The sequence below is a fragment of the Manis javanica genome, chromosome 14, assembly GCF_040802235.1.
Source record: "Manis javanica isolate MJ-LG chromosome 14, MJ_LKY, whole genome shotgun sequence".
NCBI lineage: Eukaryota > Metazoa > Chordata > Mammalia > Pholidota > Manidae > Manis > Manis javanica.
In genome coordinates, this window is record NC_133169.1 from 56,041,936 (window position 1) to 56,064,570 (window position 22,635).

Consider the following 22,635-nt stretch of genomic DNA (forward strand, 5'->3'; position numbering starts at 1 on the left):
TAGGATGCCATCACATGGAGTGAGCCCAGAGATAGACCTTTCATTATAATATCTGAAGAGAAAGCAAAGGCCAGGTTCATCAACAATGAGCACAATGGAGCACTTCCCATCTCCAATCACCCCACTTCAAGAAAGTTTGGGCTACAGAAAAGCAGTGTCCGTGGAATCCATGCCATGAGCTGTCTTCCAAGTAAAGCCCAGATAAGACAGGGAGGATGTCAAGAAACTCCCATCCAAACCTTATCAGTTTGCAAAAACTCTTGAAAGAGCTGACTGAGGGATGTGTACACACACCGAAAAGAAGCAAAAGCTATGCAGACATCCTGTGGAAACAACCACCACAATAAAAACGTCCAAAAGCAGATAGGACCAACCCAGGGTAGAAAACAAGCCAAAAAACAAATTTCCCACTGGTACCCCATGCTGTAGGTGACCTTAGTAAAAACACAGATATGGTTGAACAAGTTTCAGGAGATTATAAAAGCAAAATGAGGCAAAAGACAGAAAGGGGGATTGCAGACCCAAGGGAAACGAAAAATGGGGCCCAATATAGCAAGTTTAGAGAACTTTTAAATAGAAGCAGCAAAGAACAGAAGAGATAAAACATGGAGAATGGACTGGAGGAAACTGCAGTGAGCAAAAAAAAAGGTGGAAGAAAGAAATTAACACAGAAGACAAAGACCATAACTGTTAACATCACTGGTGTCTCTGAAGTGAAAAGCCCCCAAAAATTGAGTAGAAAAAAGTATTTACCAAGCATTTTCCTGAAAAAGAAGAAAGCACTGAATGTATAGGAAAAGGTGTAAATCATAAGACAAAGACTTAGCCTTATTACGTATTTACTCATTATTACATTTGTCCACTTTAGTCGTAGAGAAGGATTCTTCAGACTCCAGATAGAAAAGGCAAGTCATGAGCAAAACTGAAACTTTTGGTATTAGAAGATACTAGGCCAATGCCTACAAAGTTCTGAGGACATGTATGACTAAAGAATATTGTACCTCATCACAAAGGCAGTAAGGCATACTCTCATACATGAAATAATTCAGAAAGAAAACACGTGTAGGAAAAAAACAAACAAAAACTTCAAAGCAGTGAAACGCAATCAGGAAATAAATGGAGAAGCTACTGTAAAAACCTTTTGATTCCTTTAAGTAAGAATTAGTATGAAATACTGTAGAGTTGTCCATGCCATAAACATTAAAAAGTTGAAATAATATAAATAACACAAAGGAATTGGAAGCACACGTGAATGTTAGTTTTCTTATTCATTGTAGAGAATCTATTAACACCATCCAGAATTATATATGATTTTAACACAGCCAAAAGATGATAAATTTTTAGTGTTTTTCATCAGTTCTTAATATTAGAAAGTACTTTAGATACTGCCAAGATAAAGAAAAACTGACCTCATGACTAGAAATCATTTCAGCTTCACTTTCTGTGAATGTGCTTAGAGAAATATTTGGCAAAATGTTCATCAATGATAACTATTTCTGGGTGGAAGCATTTATTAGTGATATTTGGGTTTGCTGTCATTTTCTGTTTTGTTCCCTATCTTTCCTGGTTGCTCGCAATACCTTTCTGTATTGTTTGAATTTCTGAGTATGCATTAATTTCATAAGAACAAGACAGTATTCTTTTAAAATACCTTATTTTAGACAACTATTATATTATTTAAATGGAAGGTATTTCTAATAAAGATCATTTGAAAGGAAAATTGTCGCGACCCTTCAGGGACCGAAGCAACACGCCCAAGGTCTTGATTCTTCTCTAGGCTTTATTGTCTAATCTCTCACAGTGATTACAGCAGTTGTCGGGCAGCTCTTTCTCCCTCCCGGCGGGCTCCCTTATATTCAGTCACCCAACCAATCCGGGACAGTATCATGCGTGACCTTTAAGCGGATAGGTGTCACGCGCCACTCTAAGCGGGCAGCACGAGCTGTGCACGGGTACGGAAGTCTGCTGGGCCAATCCCCAACAGGGAAGAGGGGAAAGGGTGGTGAGCAGGAAGCAGGCGTCATCTTTAGGGCATTGTCCAGCTAGAGTGGGGCTCAGCCTCGGCCGTAGGCCGGGCCCCCACAGAAAATGCATACTCAGAGAGCTGATAATAATTCCATTTTCAATTATAGATTAACACAACTCAATTATAAGATAGCTTAATGTCCATATTCATTTATATAAAGAGAATAACTTTATTGCCCCAACACAAGAAAAGACACAAAAGATACCTTTACACATCAATTAAACTTTTAAACACAACTAAAACCCTACTTTAGGTGGTTGAAACTCATTATTTTAACTATGCTGAATCAACAGAAGACCCTTTTAAACTTAATGTATCATTGACTCAAGGCAGACTTGACTAGACAAGTCATCCTAACATGCTAAAATGACATGCCTGCTCTGCATTCTCAGAGCATGAGATAATTTGTGTACCAGAATGTCCAGCCTCTTCCTATGAGTAGAAATACAGATTATTTCTACAGCTGCACACATTTTCATATGAATGAGGAGTGATAACTTCTCACTTACTGGTTTTGAGTTAAAGCTTCATAGAATAGTTTCATAACCTGAATTTATGACTTAAATGCAATAGAGTAATGCAATGAAATTTGTACGAATATGGAGCAGTGGATGAACTTACTACATGCTATTAAGAAAAGAGTTCTTTCCCTATTTACAACTGACTTTATGATAACAAATCAAATTATAGAGTAAAAAAGTTTTAAAAAGTTAAATCATTTTAATAAGGTCTTTAAATTTAAAATATTGTAAATTTTGTATGTTGTAGATGCTTATAAAACATGTTTGCACTAAATTATTAGAGTCTTTGAGTTTGTTTTTATCTTTAGCATTTTACAATCACAATCCTTTGATATGTTCATAATTTTTTGTATTTTTTTATGCCTTAGGCCCATTCTTTCTTAAGTGTTTTATAACCCAAGACAGTTAAATAATGCCAATAAAATAAAATGATATTTCTTCTATAGCTTTGTTCCATAGAGGAACATTAGTTGCTTGCCATTGATGTGACCTACCTAATCAAATTTTTAAAAGTTTTTAACTACATAAAAACATCTGGGGGGATAGAAGAAGTTGTTAATATACATTATACATTAAATCAAAATGTTTTTGAAAACAAAAGATCACTGTTTTTTTTAAAACCTTCAGATATTGATGAATGCTCCTTCCAAAATATTTGTGTCTTTGGAACATGTAATAATTTGCCTGGAATGTTTCACTGTATCTGCGATGATGGTTATGAATTGGACAGAACAGGAGGGAACTGTACAGGTATGGCCAGTTCAGGGATTCCTCATGTTCTTATTAGTTGAAACGAATAGTTATGCTAAGTATAAAAATTCCTCAAATTTCTGCTTAGTGTTCTGCTTATTAGACTGCTATGCCTTGGGTTTTATGGTTTTTAAAAAAGAAAATTACACATTCTGATTTATTTATTTTTAACTGTGGAATTGATCCATTTTCATATAAACAATTTAATATTAAATATCCAGCATGAAATTAGGAAAGTATTTTTTTATGTATGTACATGTATCTATGTAGATACAGATATATAATTTTAGTTAAGCACAGTGACATAATTATTTTCTTCACAATTCCAACATTTAATTATCAATCATAATTATTTTCTTCACAATTCCAACATTTAATTATCAATTAAGGACATTAAATGATATTATGAATACCATGTGACTGATCTACATGTCTATTGACATGTGTTTGGTATATACAAGAATTTAATCTTTATTTTATTTGTGTTGAGTCCCTCCTAAAGATCTTTACTAACTTGCAAAAATTCCACCAAATTCTTTTAAACAGAAATATGCATAGAGAAACTCAAGATGTTGATCTGGCTATTTTAAATGTCTTTCCTAGATATCGATGAATGTGCAGATCCCATAAACTGTGTAAATGGCCTATGTGTCAACACTCCAGGTCGCTATGAGTGTAACTGCCCACCTGATTTCCAGCTGAACCCCACTGGTGTAGGTTGTGTTGGTAAGTAAAAGCTATATGAAATGGACAAATAGAAATTATAGAGAGTTAAATATTCAAATTCTTAGTAATGACCTGTGATGAGTATTTGCTACTATTAATTGGAAAACAAAATAGTTCATTCCTTTCAGTAACTCCAGATTACCAAAACGTGTTCATTTGTATCATGTCTGTCTTTCAAGTTGTTATTTTGAAACAGGTATTCTCAAGACATCTGCTCTAACCTCCTCTTCTCACAGACTTGGGAATGAGGCTGTTCAAGGTTTCAGAGCTTGCAAAGGGCAGAGCTGAGATAGTGTCCTGCATTGCCTGCCTTCCCACCAGGGCATCCACCAGGGTAGTCCCAGGTGGTAAAGCCACTGGGATATATATTTCTCTCCCCTGTGAGATGGGTCATGTAGGCCTGAGATAGATGAAGACAAGAATGAGAGAACTAGATTTCATGAGTCAAACTACTAGAGGGAAACACATTGGGAGATGGGAGAGAAGTGGGGAAAGCAGTAATGAAGGTTCAGAATTTTCCATCACACATTCCTGACATCTCTGATCTTTAGAAAATAATTGTCCAGTTTTTGCCATCTGCCCTATTTCTGCCCCTTAGTGAGTATTTACCTAGAGGAATAAATGGTCTGGGGAATTTCCTGAGAAAATATGAAAAAAAAAAAAAAGTCCTTGCTGTAGTAATACTCTGCCTGCTGTCTTCAGTGTCAGCTTCCCTGTAGGCCTAAAGTATTTGGAGGGAATGTTTCCTACTGTGATTTATACACAATTTATAGGCTATTGCCAAATTTCAAACAATGTATTAGTTATGATTTATGGCTACTACTGAGTTCTGACTTTGTCTTTCAAAATTATCCATTCAGTAAATATTGAGTACCTTCTATTCTAGGGGCTGGCACTTCAATAGTGAACAGAGTAAGCAAATTTTCTGCTTTTGTTTACATTCTGGTAGCAGAGAGACAAATAAAATCAAGAATATTTTCTGACACTAGAGGTGGTTGGAGAAGTCTTATGTTGAGATGGGGAGTCAGCCCCAAAAGGAAAGAGCAAGCCAACTGGACCTCTGAGAGGAGAAGCCTCCTACAAAAAGAAACAGTCTACGCTAAGGGCCTGTGGTAGAGAATGTGGAGCCACAGCAATGAGACTGTAGTGGGAGAAGAGTAGTGGAGGGCAGCTTATGAGGAATCTTAGAAGGGGCAAACAACCCAGATCACTAAGTGGTTCTCAACCCTAGGTACACTGGAAAATCCCATTTGGAACCTTAAAAGTTCCTAATACCTTCCTCACCCTCAGAAATGGAGTCACTGGGGCCTTAGTAGTTCTTAAAAGCTTCCTTGAATCAAAGGCAACTCATGAAAGGGAGTGTTCCGAAAGTTACCAAACATAGATAGATGCCCAAAACCATTTGTAATAAGAAAAAGAAAAAAAGTCAAAACAACTATATAAATATCACTTTATACTTAATAGACTGGCAAGAATTAGGGAACTTGGATAATATGAAGTCTCCACCCTTATCCCTCCCTTCCCCCCCATCCTCCCAGTCCCTTTCCCTTTGGTAACTATTAGTCCATTCTTGGGTTCTGTGATTCTGCTACTGTTCTGTTCCTTCAGTTTTTCTTTGTTGTTATACTCCACATATGAGTGAAATCATTTGGTACTTGTCTTTCTCCACCTGGCTTATTTCACTGAGCATAATACCCTCTAGCTCCATTCATGTTGTTGCAAATGGTAGGATTTGTTTTCTTCTTATGGCTGAATAATACTCCACTGTGTATATGTACCACATCTTCTTTATCCATTCATGTACTGATGGACACTTAGGTTGCTTCCATTTCTTGGCTATTATACATAGTGCTGCGATAAACATAGGGGTGCATCTGTCTTTTTCAAACTGGGCTGCTGCATTCTTAGGGTAAATTCCTAGAAGTGCAATTACATTTTTATTAAAATTTCTAGTACAGTTGTTTCACTGTATCTTCTGCAAATTATCTTCTAAGTCACTTATAAATATGAAAAATTTAAAAGGTCCATTGGATGCACGTGGTGGATGATGGTGACTGTTATTCCTGAGGCCAAAGCCTAGAATACGCAAACTGTGAACCAACAGTTCCTCCCCTGGCTCTAGCTGTCAAAGAAAATAACTCACAGGCCCACACAGAGATGTGGGTACAGACATTCACTGCCACAGTACTTGTGGTGGCAGGGATTCAGAAACCATACTTAGAGAGTGGATTGGTAAAAAAAGGATGGCATTTGGACACCATGGAGTTAACAGATTGGATGTTACAAAAAAAAAAGAGAATGAGATATATGACAGAATATCATTTATGCAAATTTAAAATGTGCACATAAAAATACTAATTTTATGAACACAGACAACATTACATTAAACACATTCAAATTGTTGGGTAGGTAACAAGAAATGGGAATGGAGAATAGGGGTAAAATAGAATGAGAGGGAAGGAGAGAAGAAGGAGGGATGATATGAACACAAACCCCGTAAGGAGAGAACCGTGAGCTAACCTGTGTCTCTGCACCTGAGATTCAGCAACCAAGACAAACTGGAGGGAAAAAATGAGAAAAGACAAGTAAAATAATAAAAAGCTGTCCAAGGGATTGAAACTACTTTGTAGACTGTGGTAAGGACTTTAGATTTTACTCTGACTGAGATGGGAAGCCACTGGAAGTAGCCTGATGGGAGGCAATGCTTCCAAAGGATTGCTCTGGGTATGGTGGGGAAAACAGACTCTAACTGGGTCAGGGACTGAGACCAAGAGATGAGTCAGGCAAGCATTGCAGCAGCCCAGGTGAGGGATGAGAGTGGCTTGAAATTCAGGTTGTGGTGATGGAAGCAGTGGTAAGTAATCAGATTCCAGATATGTTCTGAAGGTACAATTAACAGACTTTATTACTAGACTGGATCAGGGATGATGACTGCCTGCAAGGTTTAGGGCCTGCACAACTGAAAAAAATGGAATTTGTCTGCATTGAAGATGCAGAAGGCTAGGAGAGGAGTAAGCAAGTTTTGTATGTAGAGGGAAGAGTAGAGTCTGGATAAGATGTATTAACTTGAAGGTTAAGTATCTGCAGGGAGAAATCAGGCAGTTGGCAGACAGGTCTCCCCTTCATTAGGGGAGAGAGGAAGATGGAACCATAAATTTGAGAGACCTCAGGTGAAAGGTAGTACTTTAAGTCATGGAACTGATGAGGTGGTCTAAATGGTGATTGCATATAAACAAGAAAAAGTCTGAGATTCATCAATCTCTGAAAGAGCCTCTCTAAAATTGTTGCAGACTGTCTTTCCTCAAATCCACAAAGGTGGCTATGCGAATTCAAACTAAACCATGGGAGAATGGAGATAATAGGCAGAAGAGGAAGCAAATGGGGTTACCAATATTTCTTTGATATGATACATAGCTTTAAGTTAGCTTATCCTAGATCTTATTTCCATTATTGATAAACTCATCATATAGATTAATGACAGGAAAAATTTCTTGCACTCAGAAAGTCTGGAATGTCCCAAACGAGTCATTTCTTACTACCTTGTTTAGTCCATGGTCTATATGGATTTCTCAATTTAGGTGACTGTCGTAATAGATTTAATTCCTACGACTCAATCTTGAAAAGGTTTAAAGCAAGAGACTGTTTTGGCCTAAGGATGAAAATGAACCTACAGATTGTGAATTTCATCATTTGCACAACCTTTCTCTAAAAAGGGATTCTTACCTGGCAAGGGCCATTTTAAGCACCTGTGTTGTTGCTCTGCAGACAACCGCGTGGGCAACTGCTACCTGAAGTTCGGTCCACGAGGAGACGGGAGTCTGTCCTGCAACACTGAGATTGGGGTGGGCGTCAGCCGGTCTTCCTGTTGCTGTTCCCTGGGGAAGGCCTGGGGAAACCCCTGTGAGACGTGCCCCCCTGTCAATAGCAGTGAGTATGGTGCTGAGGCAGAACAAGGGAACAAACTGGTAGCTGAAGACCAGTTGCCATTTTAATCTTGTGCTGGGGACAGGGAAATAGGGCCCAAAGTCTGCATTTGGATGACTTTCAGGGACTATGCTGAAACCAGCCAAGGGTGTGTTATGTAAAAGGAATTTGAATTCCTCTCTTCATGTTGTTTTTCACAATAGGATAAAAAGAAAAAACATTTGTTAAACCAAAATCCAATATGAATGGCAATAACATCATTTTTCCATGGTACCACAGATAAAGGCCATTCCTCTCAGAGGTTGTTGTAATTCAGGTTCATAGATGTGTTATACTCCTCAAATCAATCATATGATGCCTTAAGTTGAAATGTATGCTCTGACAGGGACATAGATGAAACTGTTGAATTGTTGAGTCTTTGAGGTTTTATTTACTAGCCAGAAGAGTTGTGATATAAATTATCTACAAAGTTTTTTCTTTAACTGAACACAGAGGGTTTTTTTTGTTATTCTACTGTGTATGTAATTTATGAAGTCATGATATTACTTCAAGTCAAAGTATCATTTTAAGTGTACTTGAAAGGGTGCTAAGGAAAAAGCAGATAATATACCCCTTAGGATGATACGCGTTTTGAACCTGGCAGTTGCTAAATGCTTGTTAATTGTCTCAGCCCCTTGGACACAGATATGAAATCTCTTCTTTTCCATTGTTTTGTAGCTGAATATTACACCCTGTGTCCTGGGGGTGAGGGCTTCAGACCTAACCCCATCACAATCATCTTAGAAGGTAAGCACACCTCTAATTGTCACCCAGATTTAAACAAGATAAAGAGTTTACTTTAGAGAAAAGCTGGTAGGAAAGTTAGTGTGGAACAACCCCAACTACATTATTTTGCAAAATTACAGATGGACAGTCGATCACCAGGATGCTGAATAATCACTTGGAAATCAGAAAGATGATCCTTTGCGGTGATCTGATGCCTAATTTCTCTACAGATAAACTTTTTACCGTTGTTCCTCAAATTTATAATTATCCCTAAATTGCTTTAATCACTCTTCTCAAATTTTAGCAAAGGTTCCTGGACAAAGCCCAGAAAATCCATCTAAATGTGCATCCATAGTGTGTGGAAGACTGCAGGTTTTACAGGATCCCGTGTCTGAAAGTGTTTGCTGTTGTAAGCAAGCTGTCTCCCCTTTTGCAGATATTGATGAATGCCAGGAGTTACCAGGTCTCTGCCAGGGTGGAAACTGCATCAACACCTTCGGAAGCTTCCAGTGTGAGTGTCCGCAAGGCTACTACCTCAGCGAGGAGACCCGCATCTGTGAAGGTGAGGTGAATTTACACCTAAAAATGACCAGTGCTGTTTAAAATAAAATTACTGGTCAGGTCTGGAGAAAAGAGTCCATCCTCAAATCCTGTCAGAGGATCTCTTGGGACCAGTTCATAGCTTTTTTCTTTTCATATCAATGCCACTAACTTGTATGATGATAGAGAAATTAATGTCCAACTTACTTGCTTTAATTTATTATTATTTTCCCCCGAGTAAATGGGTGGTTTGGATATGGGGAAAGCCGAAGAAGTGAGAAAATGTTCAATATCAATTAAGTTATTAATTCACATATTGAGAAGTTATATTTTACATAGGAAAAATAGGTAAGCTTGAATGCAACTATTAAGTTAATATTTTTTCAGTACTTTTCAAATGTTAAACGGCACAGGGTGAAGAAATTCAAAGGTCATACAGACACCTCCCTGGCTTCCATCCCCCTGCTCCTCACATGGCACTATAGTAAGCCTTTTCGGGGCCTATCTCCCCACTAGACAGGGACCTTCTTGAGGCAAAGTCCACATCTTACTCATCTTCATAGCTACAAGTTCTAGCTTATAATAGAATCTCAGTATTTAATTATGGAATAACTGAATGACTGCTTCTGAAAGCAAACATCAAACAGGTAACATAACTCCATTTTAACCTCTCATGGAACATGTCTGAAAGAAATATGATTCATTTAATAAAGAGAATAGCAAACAGCCACACTGTGTCTAGAATCTCTAAATGGGCACCAGTTTGAAAGGGGCCATAAAGAGAAAGTCTTTCCTAACTGCATTCAGTTTAAGGTGGCACCAAAATTTAGTTAAAATGACCTAAGAGGAAAGGAGACTTTAAAACAGTTCCAATTAAGAATATGAAAGTTTTATCTTTTGCCACTTTGGAATAATTTCTTTTGATCATTTACATATTTGAATATTGGAAATTTTTCTTTCAAAGAAAGACATACTTTACATCATATTAATGTAAATTCACATTTGAAGGTATTTCCTATATAACTGCCTTAAATTCTACATTTTTGTAAAGTATAGGGATTTAGGGAATCAGCTGTAGGCTTGTTCGGTAATTTAAATATCAAAAATGCATGGAAAAATACCTCAATTAATTAATGGCTATTCTTGCCTACTCTAGATATTGATGAGTGTTTCGCACATCCTGGCGTCTGTGGGCCTGGGACCTGCTACAACACTCTGGGAAATTACACCTGCATTTGCCCACCTGAATACATGCAGGTCAACGGAGGCCACAACTGCATGGGTAGGTAAAAGTCTCTGACTAATTAGGTCCCAGTTGCTGGCTTCCCAGCTAACACTTAGGTCTCAGGCACTAATGTCTCAGAATTTTGATCAGAAAACTTGGAATTAAATCTTTGTGAATGATGACATATTTCCAAGTCTTATATACTTCTGGCTCTGTGTCATATTTTAAACTTTGGCTGTATAAGTATTTTAAAAAGCATCAGTATGAGATAAGAAATTCCATCACATTTTAAATGATACATTCCTAAATAATTTTTATTTTCTATTCATATAAAATGAACATTATTTGACAAATATGGAAAAATTTAAAATCTAACATGTAATACTTTTTAGATTGAAGAAATGCTTTTGAATAGAGAAACGAATGTCTATTAACTGCGTTGCCCAAGAAAATTATAAATGAAATCCCTTATTTAAAAACAGGAGACACATTAATCTAAAAATGATTTTGGTTCAACTTAAAGAATTATTTTAAGATACCTCCCAATTATCAAGAGATTTTTCAGAGCTGTGCTGATGGAGAAACTCTGGTGTCTCCAGGTGTGTGGGTTCATTATTAGCTGCTTGCTGACTGGTCAGTGGGCTTGTTTTTCTGTATGTAGACATGAGAAAAAGCTTTTGCTACCGAAGCTATAATGGAACCACCTGTGAGAATGAGCTGCCTTTTAATGTGACCAAGAGGATGTGCTGCTGCACGTATAACGTGGGCAAAGCCTGGAACAAACCCTGCGAACCATGCCCGACTCCAGGAACAGGTAAGCACACAGCTCCTGCTCCTGCTGCAGGCCAAGCAGCAGTGCATGCACACATGTGACTCTGTAATGAAAGCAAACACATACTAAAACCAAACATGCTCAGGTCTGGAAATGTCCAAGAGCATCATATGGCTGTTTCCCCAGTGGGCCTCCTTGGGATAGGAACACCAGTCTCTGTGATAGCTGTGGAGTAGGAGTGTGCATTCTGAAAAGAAGCCCCATTGCCAAACTGATACAGTGTATAGCACCAGTCCAGGTAAACCCATTGTCTTAAATCATGCTGGTTAATTGTTCATTTATTCATAGAGTAAATACTTATTGAGCAACTGTGTGTCATTGTGCTAGACTCAGAAGGTATAATATTCTGTTTTAAAAACTTGTACTTTCAGTCCAAGTGCAGTAAGTATCTCTTTTCAGTTCAATCTTGCAGAGTATGCAAAAAATTGATTTGATGAGCAAACATTACATAAAAGCAACTTATTGTCAAAGTGGTCCTTATATATCCTTTCCCTCAAATATATCTGAATTTTTTAGGCAGAAGCAGAGCTGGTCTTTACAAGGCAAATTTTTTCTCACAAGCACAGACTCTTTTGAAAGAAACACTGAAAGATAAAAGAAACAAGAACAAAAAATAAAAAAATAGTCTTAAAATTGTTGCCCACCAAGGTTCTTTTATGACCTAGAAACTGATCCCTTTAATAGTTGTAGATACTAACTGTTGAACCACTAGGACAAATGGGAAGGAACAGTTGTGGATTTTGTTATCAAATATTACTTAGAATGTATGTATTAAAATGCTTCATGTAATGTGATGATGAAATAAAATGGAGAGTGATGAAAAGTGACATGTGGGCCATTTCTCAGTGACTCAAATTCATTGGGCAAGTGGATTTCTTTGCCCTAACTTGCCATAGTTTTGTTCAGAAAAAAACAAGTAAAAACATCTTCACAATTCTCTAATTTAAATATTCCATCAGTTAGAAATTGAACCTCATGACTTGAGAAATTAAACATCACTTTCCTGTGTGAGAGGAAGTAAAGGGCTTAGTTTTGAGAGACAGATGTGTGTTTAAATTGAAGCTCTGCTGAAGACAAGTAGTGACTCTATAGTATCTTACTATGCTGATGGACAGTGACTGCAATGGGGTGTGGGGGGGACTTGATAATATGGGTGAAAGTAGTAACCACAATGTTGCTCATGTGAAACCTTCATAAGATTATATATCAATGATACCTTAATAGTAAATACATTGAAGCTCTGCCACCTATTGTCTAACCTTAGGTTAAAAAGTTTTTCCTTTCTGAAACTGATTCCTCATATATAAAATAGGCGTAATAAATAATGACAGTGACTAATTCATACAGTGATACTGACAAATGAGATGATACACAGTTGACTCTTGAACGACATGGGGGATAGGGTGATTGCCAATCCCCACGCACAATTGAAAATCTATGTATAACCTTTGACTGCTCCAAAACTCAACTACCTGATAGCTTACTCTTGACTGGAAGCCCTGCTGATAACATACACAGTCGATTAATGTATACTTTGTATGTTATATGGATCACATACTGTATTCTCATAATAAAGTAAGCTAGGGAAAATGATCTTTCAGATTACTGCAAATCTCCAAAAATATTCCATTAAATTTATTGAAAAAACTCCACACATAAGGGACCCACACAGTTCCAACTCATGTTGTTCAAGGAGCAACTATATATGTTACAATTCGCACCTTTCCAAGCAATTACATGCTCTGGATGCTGGGTGAATTTTGGTGGATTCACGGACAGTGTCCCTCCCCTGACAGTATATGGAGTGTAGTATTCAGTATCTGTTTTAACCTAACACTATTTCCCAGTTTTACTTACTTGTATAGCAGTGGGCATTAGAAACGATCCAGCTGTCAAAAATTAGGATTCTTTGAAATTTCTGTTAGTTTGGTGAATTATGTGTGGGAGTAATTCTTACAGTCTCTATTTTATTCCATGATGCATTGTTTTCGATGCCTCAAATTTCACAGTCCAACAAAGAGGCCTGCTTGTTTAAAAACTGAGGTATTACTGTCTCCTTCATTATTCATTGTTAACCTGTTTCACCACCATGAATTCGTTTTGCACACCTATGCCCTGGTATGATTCACAATCCCTTTTTAAGTTGGTACTCTAATTTGGTTTTTTAATCTGCCAAAATTGGATCATTTTTAAAGGTCTGCATATCAAAAGTAAAAAAGAATTTAAATGCCTAATATATATATTTTTAATTTTGCAATGATTTATCTTCTAATATCAGCAATAAAAAGTTGATGATGATAATAATAATAGTAATGATAAAGAAGACCTACATCTGTTCCTTACAGAAGTTGACACTTATCAAATAAATATAATTGGAATGAAAATGTCTAGTTGTGAATAATATAAAACATATTTGTCAGTGATACTATGTAAAATCTTATTTTGAAGGAGTTTGAGAATTTTAAGATACATTTGCATTGTTTGTATTTTAAAGCTGACTTTAAAACCATATGTGGAAATATTCCTGGATTCACCTTTGACATTCACACAGGAAAAGCTGTTGGTAAGTTTTTCCAGGTTGTTGATTTAAATACATGTATGTACCTTTTTGTAAAATCTGTTCACTGTTTTTAAAGTTTAAACTACCATAAAATACATAATCAAGATTCTGATCTAATATAATATAGTTAGACAAGAAAGACATAACATGTTTACAGACTCTAACCAAGTGTTAATAATGGTATTAATCCATCAGCATGGTCTGGTGATTAAGTTAGGAGAGTTATGTGACTATCTCAAGATTTTATACATACCAAGCTAATCCTGTAGTTTTCCTGTCATGAATATTATATTATATGACTCTAAACAATCTATCTTATTTTAACATTTAGTTGTTATTTTCATAAGTACATGTTTATGTTTTTGGTGTATTTCTGCAGTGTCCCTTTCTGCTAATCTACTTAGGTATTTGCAGAATTATTAATTATACAAATTATTTCCTTCTGAATATACTTTCTCTTGCTCATTCTACTTTTCTTCCTCAAAGGTTAAGTCTACATTATCAATGTATATATAAGAAAGTACATAAAATTAAGAAAACCTAGCTTTTTTTTATCACGAGTACCAGCAGATAGTGGAACCTAATACATAATTTGAAGAAGCAGCTTAATTCCGTAGGAAGTTCATTTGGTATATTGACACTAAAATCACTTGGCATATTTGATCCGCTACTTAAATTTTTCCTTCACTGTTTAAAGGAAACAATCCATTTTATGGCCTCTGTGCTTTCATAAACCACAAAAATCATTCATACCAGCATAGAATTGATTTTTGTGATGCTGAATATGTGTTCTCATTGCCAGTATACACATAGCATTATTCAAGGTTTTATAGTAAATCCATTAAGTGGAACCACATATATTTGACCATATCTGTTCAATTTCAGACATTGATGAATGTAAAGAGATTCCAGGCATTTGTGCAAATGGTGTGTGCATTAACCAGATTGGCAGTTTCCGCTGTGAGTGCCCTACAGGATTCAGTTACAATGACCTGCTCCTGGTCTGTGAAGGTAATCTGCATGATGTATGAACTTTATCCAAAAAAAAGTTTGGTAAGCCACAAATGGTTTTAGACACTGTTGTGATTTTTATTCTTTCTGCTGAGCATTGGGGAATTGATCACCCAGTCAGTTAGGTGCATGTAATACTAAATGCACTGATGAAACTTTTCTGAATGGAACTGTTGTCCTTTCAGATATTGACGAGTGCAGCAATGGCGATAATCTCTGCCAGCGGAATGCGGACTGCATCAACAGCCCTGGCAGTTACCGCTGCGAGTGTGCTGCGGGCTTCAAGCTTTCACCCAATGGAGCCTGTGTCGGTAAGAAAGAGACTGACTCATTTCGGCATTGAGCAAAATGTCCTTTAGATTTCCCACATGAAAACATTATGTATGCTTGACTACCAAAAAAATTTTTCAAAGATAGTTTGGAAAAGATTTTCTAAGTAAGTCTATTCATTCATATTGTGCCTATATCACCATGTAGTTTAGATTATTTTGTTAGGGAAAGAAGCGTCTTCAATGGATTTTCCTTAGACTGGACCACAAAATAAAATAGTAGCCTCGAGAGATCGATCAACTTTACAAAATTGCATAATTTTTCTAAGAAAAGAGGCTTGGATGCTTTAAACTCTTGCTTATTTTGATTCAGCTGTAGTTATGGTTCATTTTCAGCCTGCCTGCAATAATTAATAGCAGGTTATGGAAACACGCCTCTGAAAAAAACGGAGGAATCTTAATAAAAATCAGATATGTCTAACGTGTTCTATTTTTTGTTTTAGATCGCAATGAATGTTTAGAAATTCCTAATGTTTGCAGTCACGGCCTGTGTGTTGATTTGCAAGGAAGTTACCAGTGCATCTGCCACAATGGCTTTAAGGCTTCTCAGGACCAGACCATGTGCATGGGTGAGGAGGGGGCTGACACACAGGGGCCAGGGAGCACTGAGTCTCCAGAAGAGATTAAGTTCGGCCACTTTCCACAAGTAACTGCCTTGTCTCTGTCACAAACAGTCTTACAAAAAGTTAGCTCTGTTAAATTGCTTACGGTTTTATTGTGTGAAATTTGCAAGCAGGAACACACACCACATATGTTCATTGGTTCAGTATTCACAATCTTTTTCCCCAGATGACTTTGTCTTGCTCAGCCTGCGCTCTGGGACACTCACGGTTCTATGGAAGTCACCACAGTACAAGCTGCCCTTTGCCCTTCTCTGTTCCCGCTCAAGAAACCCTTTCTGAGTGCCATAATACAAAGGCGTAGGAAGAGAGACCGCAAATGTAGAGACACACCTACATATATAAAAATACATTTTTCCCATGAATACTTGGGACTTAGCTGCTGCTTCTGTGTTTTAACTCTTTTTTTTTATTTTAGTATCGTTAATATACAATTACATGAGCAACACTGTTACTACATTCCCCCCATTATCAAGTCCCCACCACATACCCCATTACAGTCCCTGTCCATCAGCACAGTAAGATACTATAGAGTCCCTACTTGTCTTCTCTGTGCTATACTGCCTTCCCTGTGCCCCCCTCTACATTATATGTGCTATTCATAATGTTCCTTTTTCCCTCTTACCCCTCCCTTCCCACCCATTCACCCCAGTCCCTTTCCCTTTGGTAACTGTTAGTCCATTCTTGGGTTCTGTGAGTCTGCTGCTGTCATGAAACCATAAAACTCTTAGAAGAAAACATAGGCAAAACTCTCTTGAATATAAACATGAACAACTTCTTCATGTGTTTTAACTCTTAAACATTTTTGGAAGCAAATGTAGCAAAACTCGAAGTCCCAGTAGCTAATGTACTGGTTAGTTACAGAATAATCGTGCTCAGGAAGTACTTGCTCACAGTGGCAATTAATATGATTTCAAAGGCAGATGGGCTGGACGCCTTGGAACTCTGCGTAGCTCCTTAAATCTGCTGTCAGCTCCTGGTTGTATCTCTACTGAAAGAGTTCTCCATGCTTTGCACTTGAAGAAGGAAAATTAAATTTAAAACTTGGCTGTTTATAATTAGCATGTTCTCTGTTTAGAAAAAGCTAGAATTGTGCATCTACTCTTTTGGTAGTTAAGATACAATCTAAGAGTAATAAAGCCAGATTTCAGCATGGTAGAACATTTCCTTTATGGAGCATCTGCACCCGGAGGACCACTTGCAGAAGGCTGGCTTCCCACTTCACCTCCTAAGAGCTCCTCTCTGGATTCTCCCTTGTGGTGGGAAGAATTCCCTAGGGCATGCTTGTGCAAAGGATACATAGAGGGTCTGGCCCTGTCTGCGTGAATTTTCCTAGCGTGCTTGCATACACGTGCTGCAACAGGCTGTACCGAGAGAGAGAATATGATTTGCTAAAAAGAAATGTGAGATTTATGATTCAGAAGTTCACATGGAGAAAATCCACCCTCAGGCTAACAATGAGTCCACGATAAAAGTGAGCCAGACTCCTTGGTGTGCCCCCCATAAGAGAAGCTTCCTCCCTAAGGAGCAATACCTTTTGGTGCATGGGCGAGGGGTTTTGGCAGCCTGTAAGTTCCAGTCTAGCAGATGCTCTCATTTGAGGATGACCCTTCTAAATAGTTTCTTAAATCTGTTTTTTTTTGAAAGCCAGTAATACTGAGCTCTAATAGAATCCTTCGGTTTGGATTCCATTCCTAAAATTTAAGAAACTAAAGTTTATCTTTATTGTGCCAATCACATTAACATATGTAAATTTCTGGGGTAGTGTTTATCATGTTTAAGGGAACAAACTGTTTTAGTGTGTCAAAAGATGGGTTTCCTTTTAAGTAAACCTATTCATTGAAACAGCTCCAATAAGAGTTATGCTTTCCTAGGCTAGTCCTGAGTACTGTATTTGCCTGTAGGTCATTAAACAGCACTTTAACTTATAATTTTATTATTTAGAATGTTCTCTACCTCATACTTATTTTCCTTAAAATAAATATGGGTTCCCAGTTTTGAATGAGGAAAATCTAAGGAAGTAAATAGTGTCTAAAAAAATGTGTTTACTAGGCTATGTTTTTCTAGTTGAAAACTTTGAACCATTGCCTTTTTACAGATGTTGATGAGTGTGAGCGGCATCCGTGTGGAAACGGGACCTGTAAAAACACTGTTGGATCCTATAACTGTCTCTGCTACCCAGGGTTTGAGCTCACTCACAATAATGACTGCCTCGGTAAGTTCCAAGTACTCAGTCATTCCTCTATTGCTATTTCATTTCCTCGCAATGTACTGACATAAAGTATAAAACCAAAGAATAAGTATTTTTAGTATTAAAATTGCAAATGTATGCCAAAGATACATAATTTTAACTAATTTCTAGTTAACTAAAGACATAATATTGGCTTAAATAATCAGAAGGTAATCTGCTACATAGAGTACGTCTGTCAGTCAACAGCTGATTCTGGAAGAAAGCCAGGCAGATGGTAGTAAGTGTACTGGGACTGCTTTAGGGCTTTGGGCTATTTTTATCAGTCGTTGGGATCGAAGATAGACCTGTCATTGTTTCAGCATTACTATTAGTATTTCCCATAATTCACTCTTGATTTATATTCAAATACTAACAGCCTCCAGCTTAAGAACATGTTGTGTCTTGAAACTTCATTTTCTGTCAGTTTTTCAAGCCAGGGATGCTTTTTCCCACAGAAACAGTGTATGGTGACTAAGTCAGGCCTCAGAAACCTATTTGATCTCTATGAACCACTCTAGATTTTCAGTGGAAAATGAAACCATGCCCTATGGATGGTATAGGATTTTAGCCTTTGCCCCTAACAGACAGTGGCTGAAATAAGAATTGATTGTGAGTGGAGGGGGGTCCCTATTGTTGGTAGCAGAGATAATAAGAGAGATGACGACAAAAGTTTCTTGCTTACCAGTACCAGGCCTTACAAAATAACATTTCTTAGTTCACATGATCCCATAAGGTCTGTGAAGGTAGCTTAGGCTTTCTACCATTACGGGACCATCACAGCCCAAACCCACTTCTTAAATGAACCCAACATATGTTCCTCTAAGTTTCCTTTATTTTTCAAAATTCTGTGAAAATTTTGTGCAACTGTGAAAATATTAGAGCTAATTGGACATTTTATTCAGCTTTCACCTTCTTGTTCATAGTTTCTCAGACCCTTTGTACAGCCAGGGAGATCTACTAAAGATACAGACATGGCTCTGATCAAAGTACAATATTCAAACAATGCAGAAAACTCCCCAGTGCCATCAACCTGAAGCTCAACTGAAAACCTAATGCTTTAAAGATTTTTTTTCAAGTTCCGTGTTCTGTCAGCAAAACTTGTCATCAATTCTAAAGTGTTTTTAATATCACTGATTTTTCTGTATTTATTTGTCCTTTGAATGCAGTTAGCTTATCTCCAAATAAAGTCATCTACAAACTAGGCAGTCAAGTCAAACCTATATATTCTCTTGCCTCTGGCAAAACAAGTATTTCTCAACTGGAAAAGATGGAAAGCTTCACCTTAAACCTTCAACATTTGTCTGGTTATAAATATATGAGTTAAATGAATATCAAAAATGTCCCCTTTGGTTGAAAATATAACCTCATTAGTCACCTGATTCCGATAGCATGAGTCATTCTTCTGCATGTTAATGAGGAACTGTAGGGCTCCTGTAAATGTATGCCAGTAACTGTATTTTTAAGTTGCAGCTTGTGACATAATATACATACAAGTGCTCCCTCTGAAAAGCTGACCCCTGTTTGTTTACAGACATAGATGAATGCAGTTCCTTTTTCGGCCAGGTGTGCAGAAATGGACGGTGTTTTAATGAAATAGGCTCCTTCAAGTGTTTATGTAATGAAGGTTATGAACTTACTCCAGATGGCAAGAACTGTATAGGTAAGTATCCAAACAATAAATGGTCTTTATGTTTTGTTTTTTGAAATAATGGTGTGCCCCCCGCCTCCAATCTGGGAACTCATTCACCTTTCATTAGATCCTCTCAACCACATGACCAAGATAAGAAATCACGGGAAATTTTGGTTTAAGGAATAAGTCAGCAATTGGGAATGACTTGCATGCAGTGTTTTTATTGGCATAGAGCTTAAGGCCAACCAAGTCTCAAAAATAATAGACAAAGGAAACAAATCTAGACAATTAGCCTCTTGCCAGATGAGTAATAACTGAGATGTCAAAGAGTATCTCAGGGCGTATTTGTCCATAGTGACCTGGCAGATCAGATTCAACTTGGCAGGCCCATGCTGAATTCATGTTAACATCATTTGGCAAAAAGTATGTCATATTTAAATCATTCCTTGTCTTGTTTCTCTCTTAAGATACTAATGAGTGTGTTGCCCTTCCTGGCTCCTGTTCTCCTGGTACCTGTCAGAATTTAGAGGGATCCTTCAGATGCATCTGTCCCCCAGGGTATGAAGTAAAAAGCGAGAACTGCATTGGTAAGGCTCACATTTACTCCTGAGGTCCACGAGCTGTTCAGTCTAATAAGACTTGGTACAGACTCTGTGGAAATAATACCGAATCCAAACCACTGCGAGCATGCTGACTCAAGGAATTAAACATAAAGCTGCCTACATCTGCTTTATTGAACAATCAGAAATGATTTGAAGGTGGAGTGGTGGGAATAAAGAACTCAGGGATGTGGGATTTTTCATTAACAGAAATCTTATACTAGTCAAAGAATTTTCAGCGCATGCTAATGTTTTTTCCAAATGTCAACGGAGACTTTCTACTGAATTTAAAGAGTGTCTACAGAAATTGTAATCTTTGGCAACCAATTTTAAAACAGCTATTAAAGGTGTCTAGAGTCCTAGAAATGTGAAGCACAAAATCCTGACAATGCTGTTTGTTAAGACTTTTTTCCTCGGGAAGGCCTCATGTCAAAACAGAAAATATGAATCCATCTGTTGTAACAGATGTTTTTCTGTTGAAATTCTTCCAGCACACAAGAACACTGTAACCACATCAAAAGTGGGTCCCAGAATTGCCTGGTGGACATGATGAAGGCTGACCTTTTTACAGTTACTTTATTTCACTTTTATATAAATTATTTTTTACAGTCTTGTTGAAATTCAGAAGCACCAGCATCTTAGTGGGGATCCTCTAATGTGAAATGATTGCTAATGGATTTTTTGCTTTTGGGGTACCCAATCTCTTAAAAAATATACTGTAGCTCTACTCTTCACATGCAAGGGACTTATATAGACAGAACTGAAGGAAAGAGTTTACTTCACCAAATTTATTATTTTGAAGACCATATAATTACATATAATGGATCTGTCTAGTCATTCCAATTTGGTCTATCTTTTCCCTTTTTTGTCTGATCTGTATAGTTTGTTGTAAGATTGTCTGTGTGTTTAATAGTTAAATAATAATACTAGAAGCATCTTAGTAAGAAGTTTCTCTAAAAGTTTAAGATACTTTCTTCTGTTTGCTTTATCCATATTTCATCTCAGTACTTCATTATCCCTGTGATCCATCCCTTTATAGAACAATGAAGTGTAGCAGCATGTCAGCCATTAGGAGGGAAGTGGTGATATAGATGCTTCCCTGTATCATAAAGACTCTTTTCTCTTACTGGAAAAAAAAAAATATGTGATTAACTTACACTTCGGTTCCCTTATCCAATGTTATCAATGCTATTTTGCATCTCTGAAAAAAAATAGTTTTTAATTAATTTCCTTCATTTTATGAATATTTGCTTCAGCCTATATGTCTTCTACCAATTTTTCCCAAATGAGACGCTTGCTAACTAATCAATCACACACTCACACAAATACATGCTATATACATGTGTATACAAATGCACACATACAAGAGGCACACAAATCCACTCCAGCATTCAGTGGACATTATAATAAATGCTTGGTAGCTTTTAGGTGCCAGGAATACAAAAATACAGACCTTGCCTCCAGGCAACTTAGTGCCCAAAAGAGAAGGCATGTTTTATAAGTAAAACTGTTTGGTAACAATTCCTTACAATCCGGTGAGACAGACGCTGTGCCAGAAGTGTGTTCAGGATGTAGGAACACCATAGGAGGAGCCCGTCACAAAGAACTGGTGACATTCGAGGTGGCTCTTAGATGTTGGATAGGAATTTGCTAATCAAAGGAGAGAAGGGAACAGAGAAGAAGCTCAGGCATAGTCCTGCAGGTGGCGTGGGGCACTGCAGGTTCTTAGAAAGGGTGTGACATGACTCACTGAAACGCTGCAAATACAAACTGAGAATGTAGCACGTGCCAGACACTATTCTAGAGTAAGCTGATGGTGTGTCAGTGACCCAGACAGACAGACACACACGTCATGTCCTCATGAAGCTTACATTCCAATGTGTCTGGAACTGTGTGCTGTTTATTCAGTTAGTTACAGTAACCCACTTAAATAAGCGCTTTCCCATGAAAAAAGGCCAAACACCACTGGTAAGGAATCCTTACTCTTTCTCAGGAAACATTCTGGGGCAAAGTGGGAATGATAAAATTCTCAGAATATGTGAGTCCTCCTGGTTCCATGGGCACATATTTTCAAATGGATGCATGTTTTAGAAAGAGCTTGGTGGCAGTGTGAAGGGAAGAGATGGCAGTGTACCAATCAGGAGGTCTACCGTAATCCCTGCGGCAAATGACATTGAGTTTGAATATACAGAGGAGGTAGAAGTGAATGGGCCACAGGCTGCCTGCATATGGAGTGTGAAAGGTCAGGGAGTGGAGCAAAGGTGACCCCAGGATCCCAACTTGAATTGCTGAGAGGGGCATCCAAGAATGGGCCAGCTGTGGCTGTGAAGCCTGTAAGACACTGAAC

At 37.6% G+C, this 22,635-nt stretch overlaps 1 protein-coding gene across 1 annotated transcript in view; it reads left to right on the forward strand.

Moving 5' to 3' along the window:
• Positions 1–22,635, forward strand: part of FBN2 (fibrillin 2) — a 216,351-nt gene that overhangs the window by 161,812 nt on the left and 31,904 nt on the right. The window contains exons 35-48 of the mRNA XM_073221486.1: positions 3,175–3,297; positions 3,901–4,023; positions 7,789–7,950; positions 8,665–8,733; positions 9,149–9,274; positions 10,409–10,534; positions 11,139–11,291; positions 13,804–13,872; positions 14,755–14,880; positions 15,066–15,191; positions 15,653–15,778; positions 17,928–18,044; positions 19,591–19,719; positions 20,157–20,276. Of these exons, the coding sequence (XP_073077587.1) occupies positions 3,175–3,297; positions 3,901–4,023; positions 7,789–7,950; positions 8,665–8,733; positions 9,149–9,274; positions 10,409–10,534; positions 11,139–11,291; positions 13,804–13,872; positions 14,755–14,880; positions 15,066–15,191; positions 15,653–15,778; positions 17,928–18,044; positions 19,591–19,719; positions 20,157–20,276 (1,695 nt within the window). The remainder of the gene's footprint in view (positions 1–3,174; positions 3,298–3,900; positions 4,024–7,788; positions 7,951–8,664; positions 8,734–9,148; positions 9,275–10,408; positions 10,535–11,138; positions 11,292–13,803; positions 13,873–14,754; positions 14,881–15,065; positions 15,192–15,652; positions 15,779–17,927; positions 18,045–19,590; positions 19,720–20,156; positions 20,277–22,635) is intronic.